Genomic DNA, 25927 nt, shown 5'->3' with positions numbered 1-25927 from the left:
AAGTAAAATGGAGGACGGAATATAATAATATCCATTCATGATTGTTTATTTGAGGGTTTTTATAAAATAGAAATATATTAAATTCTAAAAAATCATTAATAGTAAAAAGAAATAACTTTTATTTAGTGAAGCAGATATCGCTATATGTTTTGAGTTAGCAGTAAAGGTTTATACAAAGTAATAGGGTATAAGACACGATAACGCATTCTTGAGCATCTGCTATCGGATTAGCTTTATAGTGCTTCGTGATCAATCTGAAGCGGCTAGGTAAAATTAATTTGCAAAGAGTAAGCTAATTATTTCATTGCATACAGTAAAACGTAATTTTCGTGTTTCTAAATTCGAAAACTAAAGAGCAAGAATAGATCTCAACATCATGGCTATCATGAAATAGTCTATAGAATTGGAGACATCTTTCGTTAAGTAACTATTAAACTGAGGCAGTTTTATGTATTATTACAACACATCACTCGTAGTTGCATTCAGGTAAGGTACACATTCAAATATATTGTCTGAGAATTGAGCAAGCATGGTAGAATATTTATGAAGGATGCGAAAGGATATGAAGTTTCGGATCTATAAGCTTTATTTTATTTTCCTACTGTTACAACATTTACAGCTCTATTCCTGGCATATCATTCTTTCAATGGTTCTATGCAGATTTATTCAGATTGAAATAGACCACAATTACGATTATAGCAATAACTATCGTAATTTTTTAAACATTAGTGCTGCAAATTCTTTACTTCAGGTATACACGTAAACTCAAATATTGCTGTATTATAATATTGGTACTTAATTGACACTATAGACTAGAGAATTGTGCACGAATATATGCATATTTATTACGTGAATTATTATTGCTAGAGTTTCACTATTGCTGCAATTGCAGTAAATTTGATATCTTAATCCTAGAATATCACTGGTCTCAAATTTAAGTCTTTCTGCTTTCCAGATCGTATATTAGAACATACTGCACCTAGTGAACATAAACGTAATCATTATGGCACCGTTTTAAGAAGTTATATACGTATACCATTCTGGAGGTTAGTAGTTTATAATATTAGAAGTGAACATTGATCATTTATATATTTATCCTAACCTGCCAATTCTCTGTAGAACTTCAGCTTTCACGGATATTAATGCTGTAAAGATGCTTTCTTAAAGGCTTTGAACATGTTAGCTTTTAGATAAGTTTTTAAAGTTTTTCGCATCGTTAAACCTTCGATGAACGCATCAAGTTCAGCCTTGTTATACTTCTGTTTCAAGTTTTCCATGATTTTTGCTTCTTTATAATCTAGAGCACGGTCTTCTGACCTATTATGAAAATAAATGAAGTGCAGTAAAATAGTAAGCTGGTGTTAAATATTGGACAATTTTTTTAATCAAGGAACAGTAAGTATATCGGTATATTTTATATCGGAAGGGTAGTGAAACACACTGTAAATGGTGTAATCAGTAACTCTAGGTTCATAAAATAATAGAAATCGTCGATAATATCTTCTACATATATCATTCACCTTTTCCAAAGAAATGGCGGCCTAAATTTTTACGGTATTTTTTAAATAAGGTATAACAAATATTTTATGTTAATTGCAATTATCTTGTAGTGGGAATATTTAATGATAAATAGTAGCTTTTATTAGTTCTATAGCCATGATTATCTCATGCTGATTTAGTCTTATTCTCACCCCTCTGTTGGATTTTGGTCCCTAAAATTATCGATATTTAGAAATTATTATCGAGTATTTAGTAATTATCTAAAAAGATACTCAAGAAAATCATTTTAATCATTCTTTATCAGGGTAAATATGGCAATGCATACTTTAAGCAAGAAAATAAAGCCATACCCTTTAGAGATACGGAGCTAATTTATGACTTCAGAGCAATAGATACTGTATTTATTCGCACTAATCAACTACATATTCGCATAAACCGCGAACGTTACTAGGTATGCTTTTAGATATTAGCCTCTTCTAAGAAATAGATATTATCACCTACAAGTTTTAAATTCATACTCTTACCTCTTCCAAGGAAATCCACTGCGTCTAGCATAGCTTTTCGGGGGATAGAATTAGTTTGCAGTCAGCGTAACTTGTATTGCAATGTGATTATGATTACATTGTGATATAATAGCGCTATGCTTACCGAAATTCTTCGCTAGAAAATATGAATATTTTTAAATTAAATATTAGTAATTAATACATAGAATATTAGAATTATGAGAAGTATTTAGTTTTAGCTCTGAAGTTCTTGTACTCGTATATTATTATATTTGAAAGCTAAAACTTGGTACTAATCCCTATATGGATATTGGTGTTAAGGTACTATTTTGCCCTTATAGTAATGTTATTCGAAATAGAGTTAGTCATAGACTAGGACTAATACTAAATTATAAGCTGGTTTATGGTAAAGGAATAGCAGTAAGATAGCAATACTTTAAATGAAGAATCATCGACATAAATGACCTTTTTGCTTTAGACTAACTTTTACCTAATGTATATATGGTGTATAGATTGAAGCAAAAGCAAACTTAAAGATAAGCATGTGTCTTACCTCTTTGCTGAATTGTCCATGTATCTGACGTAAAAGATAAGAGTAAAAGTCAATATTAGAAACCGCACTCTCAAAATGTATTATAACTATTTAGTTTAAATCAACATTAAATTATTCAACGTGCCATAAAAATTTACTGAGCTGTAATTATGAGCGTCGGACAGCAAAGATTTAAGTTAAGAAAATACATAGTTTATTTTTTAACGGAATTCTGCTATATCGAATGCATCATCGTAATGTAATTTTCTGAATGAGAACACTAACCTATCCAAGAGCATGTTATCTTCTCTAATATTTTCAGGCACCCCAGAAAATTCATTAAAGCAAAATTGTTGTGACTTTAACATTTATTTATCTGTAATATTACTTTAAGACTTGATAGATCGAGCATCATGATAGATTTATTCTCAGTTAAAACATGATCAAAATAATACTGTGCTACGGTATACATCATTACTTGAAAACATCTATGTTATACTTTTAATATAAAATCGCTATAACGATTTTAATATACTTTAATGCCCAAAATCTTATAGCAGAAGACTCTAAATATTAAGATGAATGATGATTACGTAATATTAGCGCATATATTTGCTTACTTTTTAACTGGAGAACTTTGCACGACGATAAAGCATAATAAAACAATCAGAAAGTAGTGTCCAAAAGCCATGGCAAATTCAATTAATGTTCGTGATTCTATGATGGTATGATGGAATAGAAAAGATTAATTATTTTCCTTCACTTAATATGTTCAGATCGATTTAATCTTAGCGACAGAGATCAAAAAGTTCGTGACAAGAGGAATTGGATCAAGCCAATAATACCGTAGTATTATACGTATATTTATCGCAATAGAGAAAAAATCTTATCTAAGTGTCTAATAGTATCAAAACGTAATTATTCAGTAAAAGCAATGTGAACAAATTACGCTAGCTTGGTACCCAATAAAATCTATAATAAATGAATATGCAAATTAATGCATTTAGCTGCACAATATTTTGGCTAGACAAGTCAATTACAATAACAAAAATGAAATAATCTGAAACTCGATAGTTATACCTCTTTCAACGAATAGATAAAGGTTAATACGACAGGGTAATTTTTATATATTGATTGAATAATATGCACAGAATGAAACTCTAGATTATGCTATTAGGTACGTAGATCAATTTTTATAAATTTAGGTTTCTAACTTACAACTTTCTATAACCTAGAACAAACAGTAATATAATTATATTGGAGATTTATCCTTACCACTTCACCGCTCTTGTTAACAAATCGCTATCACGATATGAATCTAAATTTATCGAGATTCCGAAAATTTATACTGGCTAGCATTAAAATTACATAAATAGTTTATTTACATTATTCAAGGTGTAGCGGAATTAATAGACGAACAGTAATAAAATATTCAATACCTTAACCATTGAAGATTATTATTATTATTTCGTTTATTGTTTATGCATATAAATTAAGTATGCGCATCATTAAGAAAAGGCGGATATAGGCTATTTTTATCTGATTTCTATATTTTAATAAAGGTTATATCAATGCTAAAATATTCTTATTGAATTTCTAATGCAACTCCATTTGTTTCAGTTTAAATAAATATCGATCTTTAGAAATTGTTGATATTACTATTTGAAATCGCTAATAAAGGACTTCACCATTTTTAGATACTGTAGTGGCTATATAAATATTGGTTGTATGAAATTTGCTAACTTTTTAATTTACGAGAACTTACATAGGTAAATAACGACGTGTCTATTACACTTTAAACTATTGCAATAAAGGATGGAAGACAAATTATAGTCAAGGACCGTCGCTATCGTTGTTATTCCCACTTCGTTTATTTCTTTCCTTTTTACCCACAGACTTTCGATAAAGACTAAATTCGATAAAGTAATGAAATAACACTGTAAAAGGGTATTATTATTGTATTCACTGTTGATTCAGCTGGCTTAATTTAAATCTGTATATGGCATACCAGCCTATAATATTACTTCAAAGAAAAAAACATAGCTATATCTGATGAGATAGGGTGGCTAATATCGCATTTTAAACTTGGTAATAATATCCTAAATTTAGGTTCAATAAAATAAGCTCAATAAAGTTCTTCTATGTTCAATGTTACAGGAAATTAGCATTAATGAATAGGTGGTATTATATTCACATTCATAGTTGACTACAATTGTTTTAAAAATACATGTTAGTAATAGTTAAATTAAATTAAAGCATTTATTACGTTTAATCTCTTTATAAGATCAATTTCTATATATGCTGAGCGCACACATTTATAAAATATTGTTTACACAAATAAAACTGATATTTATAATCATCATCTGTAAATAATGATAAGATATTTAATCAATATCAGCTTGAAGATGTAATTCTTAGTGCATACTTGGGAGTAAAGTGAATTTGATAATGTAAGTTCAATCTAATTAGACATATGAATTAGTGCCTTAATCATTCATAGTTTAGTGCCAGCATGATGAAAAAGCTGAATTATCTTAAACGCTAAATAAGATCATGAAATAAAGGAACAGCTTTGTTAAACTTTAATTCTAGATTATAATTGTAGCCCACTTTTAGGAAATTAGGCATTTATATAGACACATGATTAGTAAGGTCAAGAAAACGTAATTAATACATATTAAAAATGCCCGTTTTATTGTCAATCAGAAATATTCGATATTTTAAGAGAATAATACTAAAGGTGTTATTCAACGTATAGTGCATAATTATCAACGCTAGATTTCTATGCACAGTCAAATAGTGCCATAATGCCACTTTATTGATACACTTAGAATCCAATTAAATAAAATATGCTGTATTTAGCAATCTTCTGTACAATAAATATTATCGTCAATGAATTAATTCAGTCTAGGATACGATCATAAAGCCCTGAAACAGCTTGATTTATTTCGTTACGGTTCATGCACTTTATGAAATCCGGCTATATAAGGATAAATTGTTTTTAGAGAAGATAGATTAATATTGATAATGAAATCTTCTTTGAATACGTAATTATGCGACGTTAATATGAAGTAACATAATACTTGCTCATGATTTATCCATGATCAATCGTATAACGAGGCCATATTTATTATTAATAGTCGCAGATAATAGCTACTAATTTTATTATAATTCGATATAACATTAGGTACGATAGATTTGATCCAAAGTCCCATTCATGTCTTAAATCGCTTCATTTTCTGCAAACTTACATTTTCTTAGCATATGATATAGCAACACATATTAAACTGTCGATAGATAATATTAAGGGGCCATCAGACTATCTATGAGAATGGAACACTAGCCCCCTTGAGAGATTAAAAGATTTCCAAATTTTATGCCTAGTAGTTATCTACCGTACATTAAGATTTTTTATAGTCCGTGTTCTATATTGATATATATTTGCGTTTAAGACAAACAAATAGTTTATTAGTTGTGATAAGATATTACTTCAAAGTTAGCGATGGCGCTAGCTTAATAAACGAAATAATCATCTATTTTGATAAGCAATTTTGAAACCACTCGAATTTTATCAAATGATTGGTTTCATGGCTATTAATTGTTCAGTATAGACAAAAGCATACCAATTATCAAATAAAATTTATGCTGATTTGTACCAAGCACATGGTTGTAAGTTATAAAGATGTCAATAAATTATGACCATCAGTTTGAAGTGAAAAACATGAAAGGCTATATTGTGTATTTATACTGAGTTTTATTAAATTCTATTGATATAAAAAATTTCATAGAATCGTAAAATTGACACTATGCACAGTAGTGGCAACATAATTGGATATGTTTACGGGTTAATGAAGTGATGATAATTTCGGCGAACTTTGACGATACATGTTGATTTTAATTTCATTAGATCTTCATATAGTTAATCTATCGTTTTATATTAATTTTTAATTGTAAATTTCTACTTTTCAGCAACTGTTTTAAATTGAACGGCCTTATATATAATAATTACAGTAAAAGCAATAGTTTTCGGCGGACCTCAACGTTTCGAGTGTCTTGACAATATCTCAACCGCCATCGTGGTCAGTAACTTTAATAAACGGCACTTATTCGTCTATAAATGATAGTTCTATTGATAATTTGGATTGAAATATCCTTTTACAAGAATTCGTGCCTTTTAAGTTACGTTCCTTGATAGTATCTTTGATGTCATCGAAGTTTATCGAAATTATAGTAAGTCATTGACTGATTTAAACGTAAACTAAATTTTGATAACCTTAAAATTTAATTCAATAAAGTTTATTATGCTGAAGGTAACTTATTAAAGTTATCCCATTGACAATTATTTGAGTAGGATAACAAAAAAGCATGTTAATTTGTAAGGAATCCATAACTAATAATTGTATCAATTATTCTTTTATTCTTGAGATAAGGCTGCATATTATCAAATTTACTTAAACAATTAAGATATGTATAAGGTATGATTATTTAATACCGGTAATTATCATTCTCCGTCGCTGACAGTAGGAGTTCATAGCGATAGCTATTAAATGATCAATAGAACTAAAAAGAATTATTAATCATTATTATTGCCATTATTCCTTGAAGTAATAATAGCGATTAAATCGTTAATACAACATCTGATCGCTTGTACTATTAATTGCTTTTATGAAATATTTATCTAGTAAACAAAAAATTATAGATTGTAATAAAGTTAGATTAAACATCACAAGTACTCTAGATTAAAACTTACAAATTATTTTGAAAATATTTTTGATGTTTCTTGTCAGATATTTATGGGGCGTAACAGGAATGTATGCTGTATTAATTCAGTTTACTTATTTATAAATATCTGTTGTATAGGAATTTAAAGATTATGTTATTTAGTTATCTAAGAATTCTCATGGATAATTTTGGAATGGCAAAAACAGTAGAATTTATGGACCTGGCTCCCTTCTTATTTATCGCTGATAGATACATCTCGCAGAATACCAAACTCTAGTAGAAAAAAACCTTTACATGAAAATTATGATTTCTGAAACTATTGGAACCAAATTAGTTCTACCTGACATTTCTTACGTTTAATATCTATTTTCTGTTGCAATTATATCCTGATTACTAGCAACGATTAATAGACTCAAATTGCACTATAAAGAGGACGATTAAGTGTAAGTATTTCAAAATAGAAAAGTATTGCCAATCTGATTTAAGCTACAGTATTTGAGCTAAAGATGAGTGCATTACGTATACACATTGAAGGAATTAGGTCTAGTCGACAAACTTTCGTATTTATTCACCTCAACAGGTACAGTATTCGTGATAATAAACTATAAATTATTTAAGTAAATTATGTAGACTAACCAATAAGCAAGTAAAAATATCGTATGAATTATTATTCATATATATGAATGATGAATATAGTAGAATGTCAGTCTATTCATTATTAAAATTCGTGGAATTGATTACCTTAAAATAGGCTGATTGAATAATAAGTTCTCATTGATTGCTGAATACCACTTGCATTATTTGGCCTTTTAATATTCCGTTAGTTTGAGAGTATTATAAATAAGCTATAAAAATTCCTAGAACTGGTCAGTTATTATCACCGTTAATATATACTGATTTATAAATGACGTAATATTCGACGTCTTTTCAATAACAATAGCTAAAGGTACTTAAATAATCTTAAAATCGATATTCTGCTCCAATAATTAGATATACAAGTATTTAGATGGCATAAAATATCCTGAGCTATTAGATCGATTTGATTCTTCTAGGGGTGAAGGTATTTTGAATAGATACTGGTAGTTATTCAAAATCTCCATCTGAGAATTAAGAAATGTTAAGTATTGCATTAAAATCGCATTCTGCAGCTACCTACATGCTCTTCAGATAGCAAGGATAGTTCGATTTTATGACACTTGGACTAAATGCTTTAATTTAAGGAAAGATATCGCAGCTTTAGCGTAGGCATAAGGAGCTCTATTCCGTAAATACGATCGATGTTAGACTCTGATCCACTCATGATCTGTATAATCTAATAGTGCTAAAAACTGAAGTTTAAATGCATTTTATAAGATTATTTATTATGTACTGCCGTTGAGACATATTTCAAAATTAAATATTTCATGACTATAGTATTTTATGTGTTTCAATCTATAGTCATTGACTAATGTTAAAGCATATAAATAAGTTACAAAACCCGTTTATACTAATTGATTATATTTGATTGCTACTTCATTTACTATAATATCCTTGTTATCACACATTAAACTAGCCCGTGGACTACTGTAAAAAACTAATTTAAATCTTTATTTATTTAGTTCAACCAAAACTATTCATATATTTACGCGGTATGTGATCACATTGATATAAAACATTATTCAAAATTCTAATTAGTACTACCACACATTTACGAGTAGCATAGGAAATAAGTTTATATGATTGCTGTGTAATTAGGGTGAGAATATAGATATTAGTGCTAAATATCAGTGAATACTAAACAACTTCATAATGAACATTAAATTAAACTGCATGATTGTAGATATTACATTATTGAAATACGGTAATTAATCAGAATTGCAGCTCGAACATTCTTATAAGACGTTATCTAGTTAATAATTATCATTCTACGATTTAAGTGCATACGATGGAATCATTTCTTTCTGTCACTGTAATTGAAAGAGAATACTATCGACAGAATACCATATAATGCAATGTGTGAGTTAAGATAATTGTCTACTTCGTATTAAAATTAATTGTTGAAAATGCGTAATTGAATAAAGATGAGAGAATATTGGCATCCACATATAAATCTAGTAAAATTTAAATTGTGTATCTGATTATATTTGCAGCATATTTTTAAAATAAGAAAGGCAGCAATTATCGCCTAAGAAGTGTAAACATTTTATTCTGAGACACATCAATCCTATTTTTATGTTCAAAAAGCCTCTTAGCCGCTGGAAAGGTATACATTTTACAATTTAAATAAAATATTTTTTCAAGAACCGAGAATTTTACTCATTTTGATAAATCGATTTTTTAGACTCAATAATGCTAAATTTAAGCTTCTACGCTGCATGAAATATCTGAAACTCAGATATTAATCGATAAAAGGATAAATACTAGAGTGATCAACTTACATTTAGTTATTAGAATCATCTACCAATCGGCTACTGTTATATACGGTAATTAATTAGGATTTTTGCATTTTTTTTCTACTTTGGTTATGGGCAAATTTGAATATTGGTGTAATCCTATTTAACTCCAGTAGCACTTGCAATTTCGCTAGTTTATCAGCAAAGCTATTATGACGCAATGAAACGGAATCGCGCACTTTATAAACGGCTGTGTCTTCCTTTTCCAATCGAGACAAGTAATCCTCTATCGCGTTTACAATTTCATTAGTGAATATTACACTTTCATTCGTTTGAGGGTCTGATATATCTGTATCAGACATCTCGCCATACCGATTTTGAGGAACACCCATGCAGCCGATATTAGCAATTAGAGCCAAAATGACAATTTCTTTCAAGATTTTCATACTTTTAGATTTGATAATTTAATCTTGGCGATACCTGCAAGAATAAATATTTCCGATCTGAAAATTAGAGACTAAAAATTTAAAGATAGGAAACGATGAAAAGATAAAAAATCGTTGATGCTATAGAGATTCTGTGAATCTTTCTATAAAGATAGATTTTAAACGAGAAATAAATATCGATTACAAAACAGGTCAGAATTTTTTCATTAGAAATGAAAACCTATGGCAAAGAAATCGATAGAAGATCGGTATAATATGCCCATCACAATTAGAGTTTTAAACAGAGTAACGTTGCACAACAATAATGGGTAGTTTATACTATATGTAAATTGAACATGATATTTAAATTTTCTTCAGATAGTACGGTGTGATATTGTAAACTAAGTTGAGAACTAATTTCAGAGTTTTTTAGAGACATATTTTAATTTAGTTTCATCGTACCGGGAAGAGAATAATTGAAATTGAAGATGTGGCTAAAGGATTGTATTAAGTACGATAATATTGCTGTTAAATTGACTCCTCTGGCTCATTACCGGGCATTTTTACATAATTTAGCTGGCTAATGATTGATGAAGTATAGTATGTGAATTTTTTAATAATATGAGTAACAACTTTATTCATTATTTATAGATGTCAAAGGTTTTAAGACAATTGAATGTTTTAAATTAAAATTGTTATAATTTTCAGCTCCCTACTTATCCTCTATAACTAGCGAACAGATGTAATTTAACTAAGGAAACGGATCAGTAACCTTCATTATTTAGAATATAATTAACAAAGATATAGGTTTTTAATTTACGTTCATGAATTCGTAATGAATAAAATACAAGTTTAATAATTGATATGAAAATAATATTGAATTAGCAGTAGTGATATCGCATTACATAATAAAATTCAATGATAAAGTTAATTTTATTCTTCCTGCACATTAATGTTGGTGATTGTTTATATTTTTTTCCGCCCAATACCTTTAGAAATTATATCGTAATAATTTTAGTCATGAATTAAGAAGTTATCGATAACTGATTCTTCCGTAGAAATAGGTCTAAAGCAGTAACCCATGTAGCTAGTAACGCCACCAAAGCAAACTGGAGTAAAGCTTTCCTGCTTTGAAATGAAAATTGATATAAGATATCGCACGCGCTTAAATATGATACATTTCGTATTATTCAGCATCTTAGAATAATAGTGATGCTATACATTCTTAGATATCAGTAGTTGGCATTGAACTACGTCCGATACACCTACTAAAATAGCAGAATAAAATTCATGTGAGATATAATACCAGCAAGATGTAGCACTATTATTTGCATTGCCACTTTAATATTTCCATCAGCCACTACGACATGAAGTTATTACTTGTGACTACCGAATCTTCTCTTTGCATTCATACCGGAAGCTAAATTCACATGATTTAGGTACGTATATAAATTTGAATATAAAGTTAAAAGCGATATTATTTAAATATCATCGTACTGTATGTAGAGAGTTAAAATATTATTGCTTATTACGGATTATACTTTCAAGTTTATATTGATCGCAGCCGCTTACATAAAATATCGTTCATTAGATAACAATGTAGTATACATGCAGTACCTGACGTCTTTTCAATAGCAACAAAAGCATCATCGTTAATGTGCTAAAGCAAAACTATCGAATTACATGTCCAATTATTTTCTAATGAGACACGGCTGCGAAGTAGCAAATAAATTGAAAAGCTGTAAATAAACAAGGTCTTATTAAGAAAAATAAAATTCTTGAAAACGGTAACATGCTAGTAACAGCAGTAAATGACTATAATATTTATTAAACAGGCAATCCTATTTTGCATTATTTACATAAGTAAAATTTTACTCGTAGAACTTATTATGCTAATATAATGTTGCCGATTTCGTTTTATCAAACATACCATTATTTTAGTTCGTAGCATAAAAGAATAATTTTCTTCATACGAATTCCGCTCGATTCGATAAAATAGAAGTAAAATAATTTTCAGAACAATATTTTAAGTATTCTGGTCATGATCAAAGCAGGATGCTTCGATTTCTAGAAAAATATACAGAAATTAGAATTGTCAAAGTTACAATAAAATAAGATCTCATGCGTATTTAGAATTCGTAAAATTAAGTTCGGAGGTAAATATTTATCTGCTTTTTTGGCAGTCATGAAAATTCTACATTACGAATAATACGACGAAACATAACCTAATTTGTAGAACGTTTCTTCTTTATTAAGGGTGATTATGTCTTACAGCATCAGCTATAAAAGTTTCGAGCGCTAATAGGCGTTTCAGTAGATGATTAAAGTAGTTAATTTTTAACCATTTCATCGAGCTAATTCTATATGATAAGTGCTATGTATAAATAATATATTACGATTCGCAGCATAGGTGTATGACAGAAATATGTAAGATTGATAAAGTAGCTNTCTAATTTAAATTTTTATATATATATTTATAGTATTCAGCAAAAAAATAATATCAGTACGATCAGGTAATGGTTGTGTAACAAATAATAAGTATCAACACAATTATGACTTATCTTTATTGATAATGCTAAGGTTATGCTTCGATTAAAATTAAAATTTGTTTAAGCTTTTACAGGTGTATAATTGCCAAAATTTGATATTAATAAATAATAGACATGGACAAGTAAATATTTTTAAACATTTACCATGAATAACACTTAAAACAAAGCATGGTTTAAAATTTTAGCTCTCACTTTTAATGACTCAACACCAGTAACTAAATCTACGATAGAATAATTGTTTCTCAATATTCTAAACAAAATCTAAGGATAGGCTTATGATTTGTCCCTCTATCATAATATCATAGGTTATATAAAAAAATATAAATTTCACTGAGGCGTTCATTAGATATAATTTTAAGCTTATGAAGGCATGATATATTAGATCGTGCGATAACACTTAACAAAACCTGAAGTAGCCTACACTATGAAAGTATGAATAACCGTGAAAGTTGTTTATCTGCAGTACTCACTTCTCTTTTATTACCTTTTCTGGCCTATACATAGTAGGTTTCTATCTACTGATTGTATTTCATTTAGCGGACTGATTATACTACTAAGAGTGCGTCAGTATCTGAAATAGCCATAATATTTCATGCTCATTCACTCCAGGACTATTAGGAAATAATCTCTAACATGTGCTGCAGTTCAAAAGTGCAAGCAAAATAGGTCATTAAACGATGATTATTATACGTACAGTAATTAACTATTTATTAATCATTTATAGTTTAAGTATTGATAGTCTTAGGAGCAGATTAGACATTCAGACTATAAAAGAAAACTATTAATATCTGTACGCAGGTATAAAATGCTTTAAATCGAAGTATTGGAAGATGCTATATTCTTAGCTGCTTGTTGACACAATTTATTTCCCATAACACAAGATCTAGTAAAACTTATGTCGCTGTTTCATTGAATGTTTTGCTTGGTATCTGAAGCAATGAATACTTTTAGATTGATATAGACCTAGGCTATTTCTGTAGCCTACTTAGCCATATTAAGCTTTATATGCAAAGTTGCTCTAAATACGTAAGAGTTCATAAAATTTCCAGTATATTGAAAATTTGACAATATAAAAAATTAATGAATAAATTATAGAAAATTATACGTTATTTCCCAATTAAATTGAAATAATAAACTTGTTTGATAAATGATATTTACATTCGTTTCAGGTCCTAAATTATAGTTGACAAGGTTATGTTTTGAGTCTCACAAATATTCTTGTGACATAGATGTACTATAATCGTACAATAAGATAGAGTAGTCCAGCTGCTTAGTTCTTTAGTAAACAATTTATCATTCCATTTGAAGATAATGATCAGTCTTTCGTAATAATTCTATATTTCAGCTGATAGTGTTAGTTCTTCTATTAAGAATTGTAGATGTTTATAATGCATACAGCATCAGATTATGCTAGTTGTATTGTATATACAAACTTTAATTTGTTGCAATGCTGGTTTGGAGTGTTACGATCAGGCCTCTTCAAAAATAAATTTTTATGGTGACCGAGATAACTGGAAGATTGTATTGGAGGTTCTAGTACTTTTAACAACGACGTAATCTACAAAATTATAATGTTCAGTTATAAACTCATTTGAAAGAAACACTTAAAGTCCAATTTTTTACGCCTTACAAATCATTACATAGAAAAAAGTAGATACTCGTATATCGACTTTTATCTTATATTTTCTTTTATTGTCATTTTTTGGATGAGAATAACAAGTAATAGAATGTCGGGCTGCTAACTGCATTAATATCTATTAATTTTAATTCCAAAATGATTAATTCATGATTTCTGTTAAATTTAAGTTGCTGACTTTGTTAACGGTTTCGAAAAACTCGACATTGATAAATTTGATCCTATAACGTACTTTTGGCAGATATTGATATGTAAATTTATAAGTAACAGAGCAACTGTGTTTGTAATCTATTAATCTTTCGGCTAATATTACATTTATCCAGGAAAATGAATAAACTTTTCAAATGTTTTGTGCTCCATTAAAACTTCATTAGAGATTGCATTACTGCTGTGCATTTACTACGCGAATAAATTAATATTACCAGATGAGACTCCCTGCGACAGTTGTCATGCTCACATTTTAGAGAATTTCTGTTCAAGATTAATTATTATTGCTCTAGATCAATAGATGATTTCATTTATAGTGCCTTTAAATAATTTCTTAAGGATTTGCAATATAGCTTAATATAGTATGGCACTTTTCTGCAATTGTACAGACCACCGTCTCTGATTAGACTCTGATCCAATAACTGCAAAAGAAAAAATAATGAAGTTTATTTTACATAATAATGATCTTCACTCAAGAAATCACACAAGACGAATTTGTTTCTGTATACCAGTAAGTATTTATAGTAGTAGTTGCTATGCAAGTGACTGTATTTCGATACTTTATCGATGTTTTCATGATGCATCAAAAATGATTATGAATGAATATTGAAGAAACTAACGAAGATAGTGTATTCAGTACGGTAACCATTTAAAGTCTATTGCTGACTGCTCAAGTGTTGCTTTCAATTCAATCTGAACTAGTTGAACTCCTTGCTTCTAAAACTTCATGTACTTGTTTACTGCATGTAATTCTTCAGTATGTTATGTTTTATTCGTAATCGTACTCACCTTTTAGGGTATCGATTGGCTACCGATTCTAGGCATGAATATCTATCTGTCTTTAGACTAGAAAGGGCTAATTATAATCATTACCAATAAATAGCAGATTATTATTAGTCTGTACTACCAGAAAGAGACTCAATATTAGAGAGAGTACATATTTAACCATGGATTACGGGATATGGTACATCTAGTAGTCCATGGTTTGACCTATCATCTTTTTACGCTTTAAGTAAGTGATATACCTGTATGCATAATTAATTAGAAAGACTGCTAATATGACCAAAAGCTACTCAGACAAAGGCAAAATTATATCAATATCATGATATTCAAAAATCGTGTTTTTGTATCAAACCTGGATTTAAATCTAATGTTTATGGGGTTAAAATAAGAAAATCATCGACATTTAGATCCTAGATTCGAACTGTCACTTGAATAAGCGTTTTCAAAATTGACGTACAATCGCGACAGTTGCTATCAGTCAAGTTTATCTTTACCTTAAGAGAAATTACATCACACTAATATATAGTAACTATCACTGTCTACTAACTCTTCTTAAAAAAATAAACCTTTTTCGCTGTCAGAATACCCCTATCTACATTTATTTCCAATGTTGCATCGTCAATAAATTAACTACTGACTGATCTGGTAGAGTCCTACCTTAAATAATAGTTCCTTTTGGCAATAAGCTTATTCGTGATATTCGGCAATTACTGTAATTGTCAACTTTATACAGACTAATAAGGCTTTTTATTTTATTTCCTAACTTTTCATGCTTTTTACTGTATTCATTTTAAGATTTAACCTAATTGTTTTTCTGAAAATACAGATATGGTATCTAATCACAAACAATGTTGTAAACACCATATTTACAGACTTGCTTACTAGAACTGTTCAAATGCATAAAATGTAATTGTATAAATATGCAGTACGAATGCATGCAGTTGTAAATAAACAAAACTGTGAATTGTTTTGTTTACGTAATTTATTATTTTTCAAAATCTGATTCGATACAGAATATTATTAAGGCTAATTTCAAGATAATACTGAATTTTAACAGGTCAAAAGCAATTTATAAGCTAAAGTAAGACTTAAATGTCAAGGAAAATTACTTAATGATAATAATATCGTATCGTACGCTATTTGGTCTCAATTTTAGATTGCTGAAAGATATACTATCATTGTACTTGCCATATTAATATGCTACAATAATTGCAAATACTTTTTATACTGTAAGTATTCTTTGAGCTTCAGTGATACTTCGTAAATCAATGGTTTTAATGAGCTTCTTATTAAGTTATGCTTATACGAATATTAACAGTAAGTATCCGTATTGATTACGATATTTATTCTTGATTTGAATAGTTTTGTATTTGTGATAAAACAATTTTAATTTATAGAATTCAAGATGCTATTATTACTAATCACATCATTATGATGTTATCGTTACTGTTTAGTGATATCCTGACTAATTTAAGGCTATGAGAAAAGCTATTCTTTTTTAGTACGGTGTAGAATACCAATAAATTCGAGTGTAGATGGCTTGCATACGTACAAATTAAATATCTCCTTTTAAGGCAATACGAAAGTTGCTGTTATTAACTATAGTGCAATATGGTAGCCAATTCAAATATGGATAGCCAACTCACGTATATTTCAAATGTATTCAATATACTGATTAAAATTTACGAATATGTAGCGTTACAGATTCACTATACCTACAGAGCATAGATACTCTTAAAATTTACATTCTTTTATGGCAAAGCGTTAATGACACTACATAATCTTAAGACTACGAAAATGGGTAATTTTCAATATCTTTTCTTTTTAACGTCATTAGTTTGTTGGTCAGCTTGCTTTGATACTGGTGGATATTTATCATCGTATTATTGCAAACTTTATTTGAAGATGTAGTCTTTAATGTCATACTATCATTGGATGAAACTGAATTTATTTGTCCAAGCTCTTTCATCCATTCATTGCCATATATAAAGAGATGTTAGATTTACTTTGTAAACAATCTCTCTTGACAATTTTACATCACCAATTCCATCAACCAAAGGTTATAAAAATTTTGGATACGGTAAAGATCCTTTACCACGTGGTGATCTGCTCAATCGAACGTCAACTTTATGCTTATAACTTCATACTAGCTTTAAAATAACCTGTACTATTGTCTGCACTGCAAATTCGAAAAGGTCTGACTTATCAAGGTAAGACATTGGGATATCTTTGTACTGTTAAACTAATTGCATAGTCCGTTTTTCTATTGCGATTTAAAAAAATATTTGCGTTGTAAATGGGTTAGGGCATCAAATGGGTTATCTCATTTTTAAGATACGTACTGCTTCAGGGTCATCATAGCGTTTTAAAGAATTCTTATGAATAGGTATTCTCATTAAAAATGAAATTTTTACACACCAGAAATTATAAAGCATCTGAATAGAGTCTCTTGTAGCCAAGTCTCCAAATTATCCATATTATCTCGTGAGGAAGTGGACATATGGATATGGTTTATCATCTATTTTGAAATATGTTTATGTGATCTAAGTCCCTTCTCAACAATATATTTATATCTCAGTAAAATTCGAAGAGGACTATAAACAATGTACGTACAAGTGCGATTTGAAAGGGCTACTATCTACGTCAAAATGAGCAAACATCTCAGCTCATTTTAGCTAATAATGAAAAAAGATGGTCAAATCCATAAGTCTTAAAATCACTGGTTACAGCAGTATCTTTCTAAGTATCTAGCAAAACAAGTAGATACAACTTAAAGATACTTAAATAATTAAAATCACTTTTACCATCAATTATTTTCTGTTGTAATAGACTCATTATTGATAGATATAAAGTACGAATAAACTTAGGTAATTAAGTAGTACTGTAGTTGTAGCATACTAATAAATACGATTAGTGGATATAAATAGTTAAAATCCACTGCACACTGAATAGCGAATAATAGCTATATGTGACGAAAATAAGCAGTAGCACGAAACTATAAATCTTTTTTATTCATTAAGCTAGTAAAAAAATTTTACATTTTAAACAGCCTTAAATCTTTCTTAAACTTCGCAGATTATGATATAGATACTTGATTGGTGGTTAAAAATGCTATTATACAGCTACTTTATTATCCTATTTAATGTGTTTGGTACCTATGTTCGTCTCCATATGTACTGCATAAAAATTTCGCTATTAACAATGAATCATTACTATTTTTTCTTAGTCAGCTACTAGCTCTAGTAATTATATAACGTTATCAGTAAATTCTCTTCATTTAAAGATGACCAAAGACTATAATATTATTTCAGTTACCGAAAGGTAGCTTTATAAAAGATTTAGAATTGAAATCATGTGTGATAGCATTCAGTGGCTTTATCTATCATCAAAGACTGCACATGGCAATCAAGTTGCGATTATTACAAAACTTTTCAATTTAGTAGCATTGTTCTTGTTGCTCTGACATTGAACAGTGCTACTGCAGTTCTGGTTTAAACTTTAAAGAGGTGACACACGTAAACATTAATACCTCACGATAATCAAGAGTAGTATTAAGTATTGCAATCCTGTTCTGTAATATAGTTACCATTCCCTACCAGCTTTCTAGTTGGTATGAAATTGGTAACGAGAATGAACGTATTATTCTATTTTATTTTGAAATGCAATTTCAAGTCAGTAAACCTAAAAGAGCGTCCAATAGTCAAAATTTAAATGTCTACGAAAATTTCCAGAACTTCTTTAGAGGCATAAATATTTCAGAAAAAGGAACATTCCATTCAAGTTAATATTATATTTCATTTTTAATTATTTGACAAAAAACGATGCATTTCAGATGATCGAAATAAGATTAGGCTTCTTTAATTCTTAATACAGTAATTTGATAAAACATAACAATCTCAGCTCATAATAAAGTACAAACGAGACCTTAGTTGTATTAACACTTTAATAATAGGATATAATCGGAATTCCTCTTAAAATAGATTACACCCGTAGACTATTAAAGGAAGCTGTGCGAATAACATTATTTATTTGCAAAGGAAATGTAATCTTATGGCAATTCCTTTACTTGATGATTTCTATTCAGTTTTAGTAACAAATTTACCACAATTGATATTTCATTGCTTATATGTTCATGCTGAATATTTTATTCATTGCAAGTGAAAGACCAATATTAATATTCCGAGTGATAACTTGTATTATTTTGCCCATGATTAAACTGAAACGCAAGCTTAACAGTTATTATGGCTAATCTTAAATATAATCAAAAATGCTATGGCTATGGATATAATGCGCAATCGGTTCGTAGATCATTATTTGGGTAGCTTTTACTCGTGCATCATTATAATGCGGTAGGGAATCTTACAAAGTTGAACTAGCTACGGTATAAAATTCTCATTAGAGATATACGTTGTGAATTGATTTCTTCGAAAAATATGTTATCAGGTGCAGGCCTTCAGCTATTGTTATCCCTCTAAAACTGATTGAAATAGCAGTTAATAGTTACAACTAATACGAATAAACGAGAATAATTAAGTGTCATAGTGATTTGTGGCCTGCAATAGAAATATATGATTTTAAGAAAAAATTAAATTTTTTAACATTTTAGCATAGAATAAAATAGAATAGAATAGAAAATTCTGTCGATACGATATCGATGAAAAATGGAAGTTTGTACGATCTGAGGGAAGCATAAAACAGCAATCTGTAGACTATAGTTAGTTGAACAACTTGAATCAGGCAGGGGTTAACATTATTCTAGTTCGAAAACAATACGAATATCATTAAGGTGATCAATTGTACGGTTAAAAAACTAATAGAAAGAAATTGAGTAAATCTTATTGTACAGTTAGCAGATTTGTGGTTGTATATATATACGATTATCTTTATGTAATGATATTTTAATAAAATTTTATCCAGTGCTTAAATAGCCCAATCAGTGGATCGAAATATTCTTATTTTATTCATAAGAGATATTTCGATAAGCGGCAGTTTTAAACGGTAGGGAATGTTGTTAAATTTGATCATGATGGACTGTTATAATACAATAGATAGTATACTACAGTAACTGAACTCAAATATGGTGCTGCCGCCTTCAGGTGATACTGTAAGCGTGCACAGTGTTTGTCAGCAACGAACATAATAGCTTCTACTAAATTAAGAAGTAACGTAAATCACGGTTATAGCTTGAAAGGAATGGCATAGTTTGTAATCAATTTAAAAATATTACTATCACTCTCAATTTTATTTTGACCTTCATATAGGATGATCAATTCTTCCGTAGTCAAATTTGCTATGGGGATGACTTTAGGTTGAGTATATTGTAGCAGTATACCCACCTCAAACCAATTATAGTAGTGGGCTATTTACCACTATATAGGCTAGATGCGCATATGGGTATAATTGACGTTATCGGTATTGCCCTGTCAAAATAGGGTTGAGAATTAAAAGTGAACATATTTTTAATAAATTTAACTATGAATTATTTTACTAGTAACCTGTTCATGCCTAGTTAAGTTATTTTTTGAAATTCTTACCAACTGCAATATCATTATCACTATGAATAAAGAAAGGAGTCCTTAGTAAGATAATGACATTTACTTTAAAGGAAGCGGTATTATAGTAATTTGGATATTATGGTCTAGATAATGAGGTAGCAAATTAATAGAAAGGTAAAATGAATTTGTTATAGAAAGATATAGTATATGTATACGCATGCTAAAGGACTTTATTGACACAAAGACTAGAAAGAAGGCTTGAAGGGGAGGAAATTATTTGATTTGTGTCGGCATTAGAATGATGATGTGTAAACAGTTTGACTAGATTGATTGATTTAATTGCTTGGTTGAATACGAACCTAGCCAATCCCATCGATAATATTAAGGCAGCTTTGATTATTATGGTGATGAAGTCAAACAATGCTGATGATGTCAATAAAGTTACGCCGTTCACTTTCCAATAATCCAGTGAACATGTAGAATAAGGAGGTGGGCAGTAAAGGTAACTTATAATCGTCGAACAATAATCAACTTCACACACGCGATAGTATTTTATATAGCAAGACAATAACCTTGCTGTATGCGGATCAGTTAGTATAATAGACGATAAACATAATAGAATGATATTCTATTTGAGAGAAAAAAGTCTTATTTGTTGCCCTATAACTGGTATGAAATCTAGTTCGATTTGATACAACCTAACTGAATGCATTAGTCTATTTCTATTGCCTATTATAATCCAAATTATTAATAAAAATATGCTAAGAGGTTGATATCACCATTATTATTCAATAATGGATGAATGTTGTGTGTCTTTCATGCGATTCTAATTACTAGAGTAGTCCTATTTTAGTACCAAAAGGCGCTAAGACTAGGGTAAGCCCCTTTTGATATTAGATTATATATATACATATTTCATAGGAAACTATTGATTTTTACTAGTCTTTATTCCTATTTGCTTCCATATTAATAACACAGCCTAATTGAAAGGGGCTGTCTATTGCTCGCCTATTAAGATGCACTTTCTTCTTATTAACTAAGATTGTGCTACTGTCGTTTGTTACCTTGTTTTTGTCATTTATGATAATAAGATCGTAATAGTGCAGAAATACACACAGTAATTATTGTATTAACGGAAGCGAATGCTTTAGAGACGCTAGTCACATTCAAATTAATTTTTTCAACCGTTAATCCCTTGATAGCCATTACTATTTTTTCTTCAATTTTAGAAAAAGGCAAAATCAGCTTATTTAATTATTCAGAAAGTACTAAAACTTCACCGTCGATAATATCGGCTAGAGGAAAGAATTTCATCACAACTTGTTAATTTGACATCGTTTTTTCAACAAGACAAGCAAATGTAAGTGGATGTCATAAACTCCTTCGTTATCTGTCATTACAATAATATGAATAATTTTTAATTTTTTTAATACAGTTTGCATATACTTCTTTAGACCGTCATAGCTATGTTTTTAAATCGTAAATGATCAATATTGAGGCGTGATTTGCCCGTTCAAAAAAATTTCGTAAAAATCGTTCAAAGATACGAACGTAACATCATGTTGAATCCAATAATAAGCTGTACTACCCTTAACTAGTGATGGTAAAATTCACGATTCAGTATTTTATTCGTCATACACACGAGTAGGTGTAGATGTCTGAGATAGTAAAATAGTAACTTATCCCAATGTATTTTGTAGGCTTTACATTTTAAGTACGATTATCACCGTTGCAGATAGAAATTGTATGAAAAATCGGATTTCTAGACGAAGTTACTACTATAACATATTTCCTTTAGTTGTCTGATATGGCGGCGGAACGTCAAGGAATCGCATCAAGTACAGGTGTACTATAGACTGTAGATATTAAAAGCATTAGAAGCACTCCTTGCTTTCGTTAAATATAGATTGCCACTAATAGTCAACGAAGTAAACTTAAATTAAGATACGATAAAAGCACGGAATGTTAATTTTTATGAGTTCTCTTTAGAACTACTTTCTAGAATTGTAATTGAACGATAGAATCGATCTACTACAGAGATTCATTATATTTTAATAGCAAGTCTCATGTTTAAAATAATTTTTATGCAGTTTCACTTCAAAGAAACTAGCTTGATTATAGTTTCATACGTTCTTCTCTACTACTTATCGCAACTCGCTTTCAATTTTAAGTTCTGTTTTACATAATAGTGAAGTAAATCTTGCTTTTCCAAAACGTAATTGAGACAAAATTAGTTTCATTATGCATTATTTTTTGCGTTTTTCAATAAGGGTACCTTCTACCACTTATCCTTTATTATACTCGTTAATAGTCGTTGATTTTTACTAAATTATGTGCTAATTGTAGAAGCTTTTGAAATCAATGCAGAAATATTATTTTATCGTCATTTTAATGTAGTAAACTTATTAATCATGTAATAATTTTTCTTCTGTGTTTTGCTTGTTTGAATAATCGAACTAACAAAAAATAAAATATAGGGCATCGTTAGCTGCTAAAGCCAAAGTTTGGGGTCATTCTTTCGATGATTTACTGAGAGATGCTGGTAAGATAGTATTGAATATAATTAGACAGAGTGTACGTACGTACGCCATAAGTAACGACGAGAAAGCAATGAGTCTTTATTAAGATCAACGATAACTGTCTTTCTGTATTTCTGCATATCTGTATATTCGGTCACCAATTAAATCTCAAGTTGTAAGAGTATTTTACATCTTGTATTAATGAAAAGCGCTATTGATTAATAACGACAGAAGTAAAATTGGTCTTTCATTTTTTTTTTGGATTAGACTGAGTTGTTTTGTGTTGCATTGATAAAAAGTGGTCAGTAAAAAATTATTGACCACTTTACGCCTTCACAGCTCCTGAAAAATTTTCAAATGTATTCGTGCAGTACATTAATATTGTGTCTAAAAGCTGTCTAATAGCGGACTTCAATTATTTGTGCTAAATAGTGTTCTAGACCCTATCCGCTACTACTTCACTGAACACGTTGCCATTTTGCGCCACAATCACACTCCAGTTCGGTACTATGTAGATTTACCATATCATGTTTGCGCATAAGTAAATAGCTCATTCACGTCGTAATATTTTTTGTTTGACCGAAAGTCAATTTACTACATATCTTGTGAATATAGAGAAAAAATATAAAAGTTTAGGTAAAATTGCCTTCTTTAATCCATATTTATGAGAGTATCATCAAAAATTAGTTAAATAGGACTACAGAAGTTCACTTCGGCATAGAACGACATATATATTTTAACTTTGTGCATTTTACAATATACATTTTCATTTATAGAAGCATTATTAAATGCTACGGTAGGCTCGCAGTGTATTATACACGTAACATAAAGGATGAATTTCATAAGTTAAAATCAGCGATACAATTTGACATTGTTGTAACAACTTTCTATTAAATTTTTTTAATACTAGTTAGCTCATGTAGTGTATTTTTGCTATTTTTTAAGTATTAGCTTAGCATACATTAATACAGTACGTGCGACAGTAAGCGTTAAATGCACAAATTTAATACTCGCGTATAAAATTAAGAAAAAATTGTCTTCTAGGCATAGATGATGTAAGTAATGGCCCACCTTTTTTAGTTCCTGAAGCTATATACTAATTTCCATCACTATCACTGGTAAAATTAATTCAAGGATATTCCTATGTTTAATATCCATTACAGTAATGTGTGTATATCAAAATGACTATAATTAGCTACTTACGATTTACGTTGATGCTTTAGCTGACGATCACTATTATTCGATGTAACAGTTTTAATAAGTTAACTGTTAGAAAAGCTAGTAAACTGCAATTATCCCTTTAAAAACTAGAGTCTTAAACCTAGATATTACATTTGGCACGAGACACGTGCAAACATGATTGTGTTATAAAATTTATAGATATACAGCAGTATAGTTTTCCGACTAGAAAAAGGGAAAATAACTTTTAAAAAATTATATTTTACGATCAGGCGCAGACAGAGTAAATGTTAACTTTTCTTGTGAGCATATAAAGGTATAGAGAGATGAGGCAGAAAATAATATCTAATTAAGTATAACACTTAGCCAAAGAAAATGTGGCAAAGTGAACTGTAATGCCCCCTCAACTGGAGCTTTGCGCTAAGCAATAATCTTGCAAAGAAGTTCCATTTCGATTTTACTTTTGATATCATTAACTGAACAGATGAAAAATACTTTGACACATTTTTTTAGCTATAAGTAAATTTAAATTTTACTGAAGTCTTACTACTAATTTCTTTGGTTTGATTTGTTTAAACAAATCTCTGTGTTGTACAAATACTGATGATACGCGATATATCGATCAATTAATATCAGGTATTATATTTTCTTTTTTTGAGGCTTCATAATAATTAAGTAGGTCTAACATAGTAATTCAAATGTAATACGAACTTGTATGTTGAATTATTCAAGTATTTCTTTGATGAATTACTAGAATGTAGCCTATTCAAGTACCAGTACCAGTCTAATGTGAGCTAAAATGATATAAGATCACATTAATAAGCTTAGATAGTACGAGCTATGAATTATATCCTTTACGGGCTCATTTATTTTCGTTGTTAATGCTGTGATCTTTACTGTACTCAGCAAGTATCATATCGCTTAATTTATTTAATACAGTATCACAATTAATCATTTTCTAATGATATCAGATTTAACTTAACATTATTCATAGTGATATATATGGAAAAAGTATAGTGGTATTATAGTAATAGGAAGACCATGACAATATTTCTTTTTTTCTCTCCGAAGGAAAAATGTAAAAAACAGATAACAGCATACAATAGTTTTACAGATTAATTGCAATATGCAATCATACCATTGCTATTAACTGGAAAAATATTGATGTACCAGACATAATGTAAAATTATAGTGCAATGTATTATAGATGCAATAACTATGATTATACAATGGCTATTTCAGATAATATCTTGAAACTTACTGTAATTTTCTTAATTAATTAAATATATAATCATTATTATTTATTGCTAATCGATTTCACTAGATCATTACGTCTAAAATAACTAGAAAAGCTAGAAAATGTTGTCAAATAGCTAAATTTGAATGGTATCCACATTATTTTGATAATATGACTGCAAATACAGTATAGTGTTTCTTGGAAAGGTATCTACGCTAGATGGCAATAGTTAGTAACGGTATTTTTCTTGATAAAAGTGTTAGATTTG

General features: G+C 29.3%; 1 protein-coding gene across 1 annotated transcript; it reads right to left on the bottom strand.

Annotated features, from left to right (window-relative positions):
- Window positions 1-9727: 9727 nt before the first annotated feature.
- On the bottom strand, window positions 9728-10075 carry TRIADDRAFT_53192 (uncharacterized protein; the record flags this gene model as incomplete). The annotated part of the gene is made up of 1 exon (XM_002109265.1): window positions 9728-10075. The coding sequence occupies one exon, from the start codon at window positions 10073-10075 to the stop codon at window positions 9728-9730; it is 348 nt and encodes a 115-aa protein (XP_002109301.1).
- Between the last annotated feature and the right edge of the window lie 15852 nt (window positions 10076-25927).

The sequence above is a fragment of the Trichoplax adhaerens genome, genomic scaffold (genome assembly GCF_000150275.1).
Source record: "Trichoplax adhaerens TRIADscaffold_2 genomic scaffold, whole genome shotgun sequence".
In the NCBI taxonomy this organism is placed as follows: domain Eukaryota; kingdom Metazoa; phylum Placozoa; class Uniplacotomia; order Trichoplacea; family Trichoplacidae; genus Trichoplax; species Trichoplax adhaerens.
The sequence above is the reverse complement of the archived record's forward strand: the minus strand, read 5'-3'. Positions and strand labels throughout refer to the sequence as shown.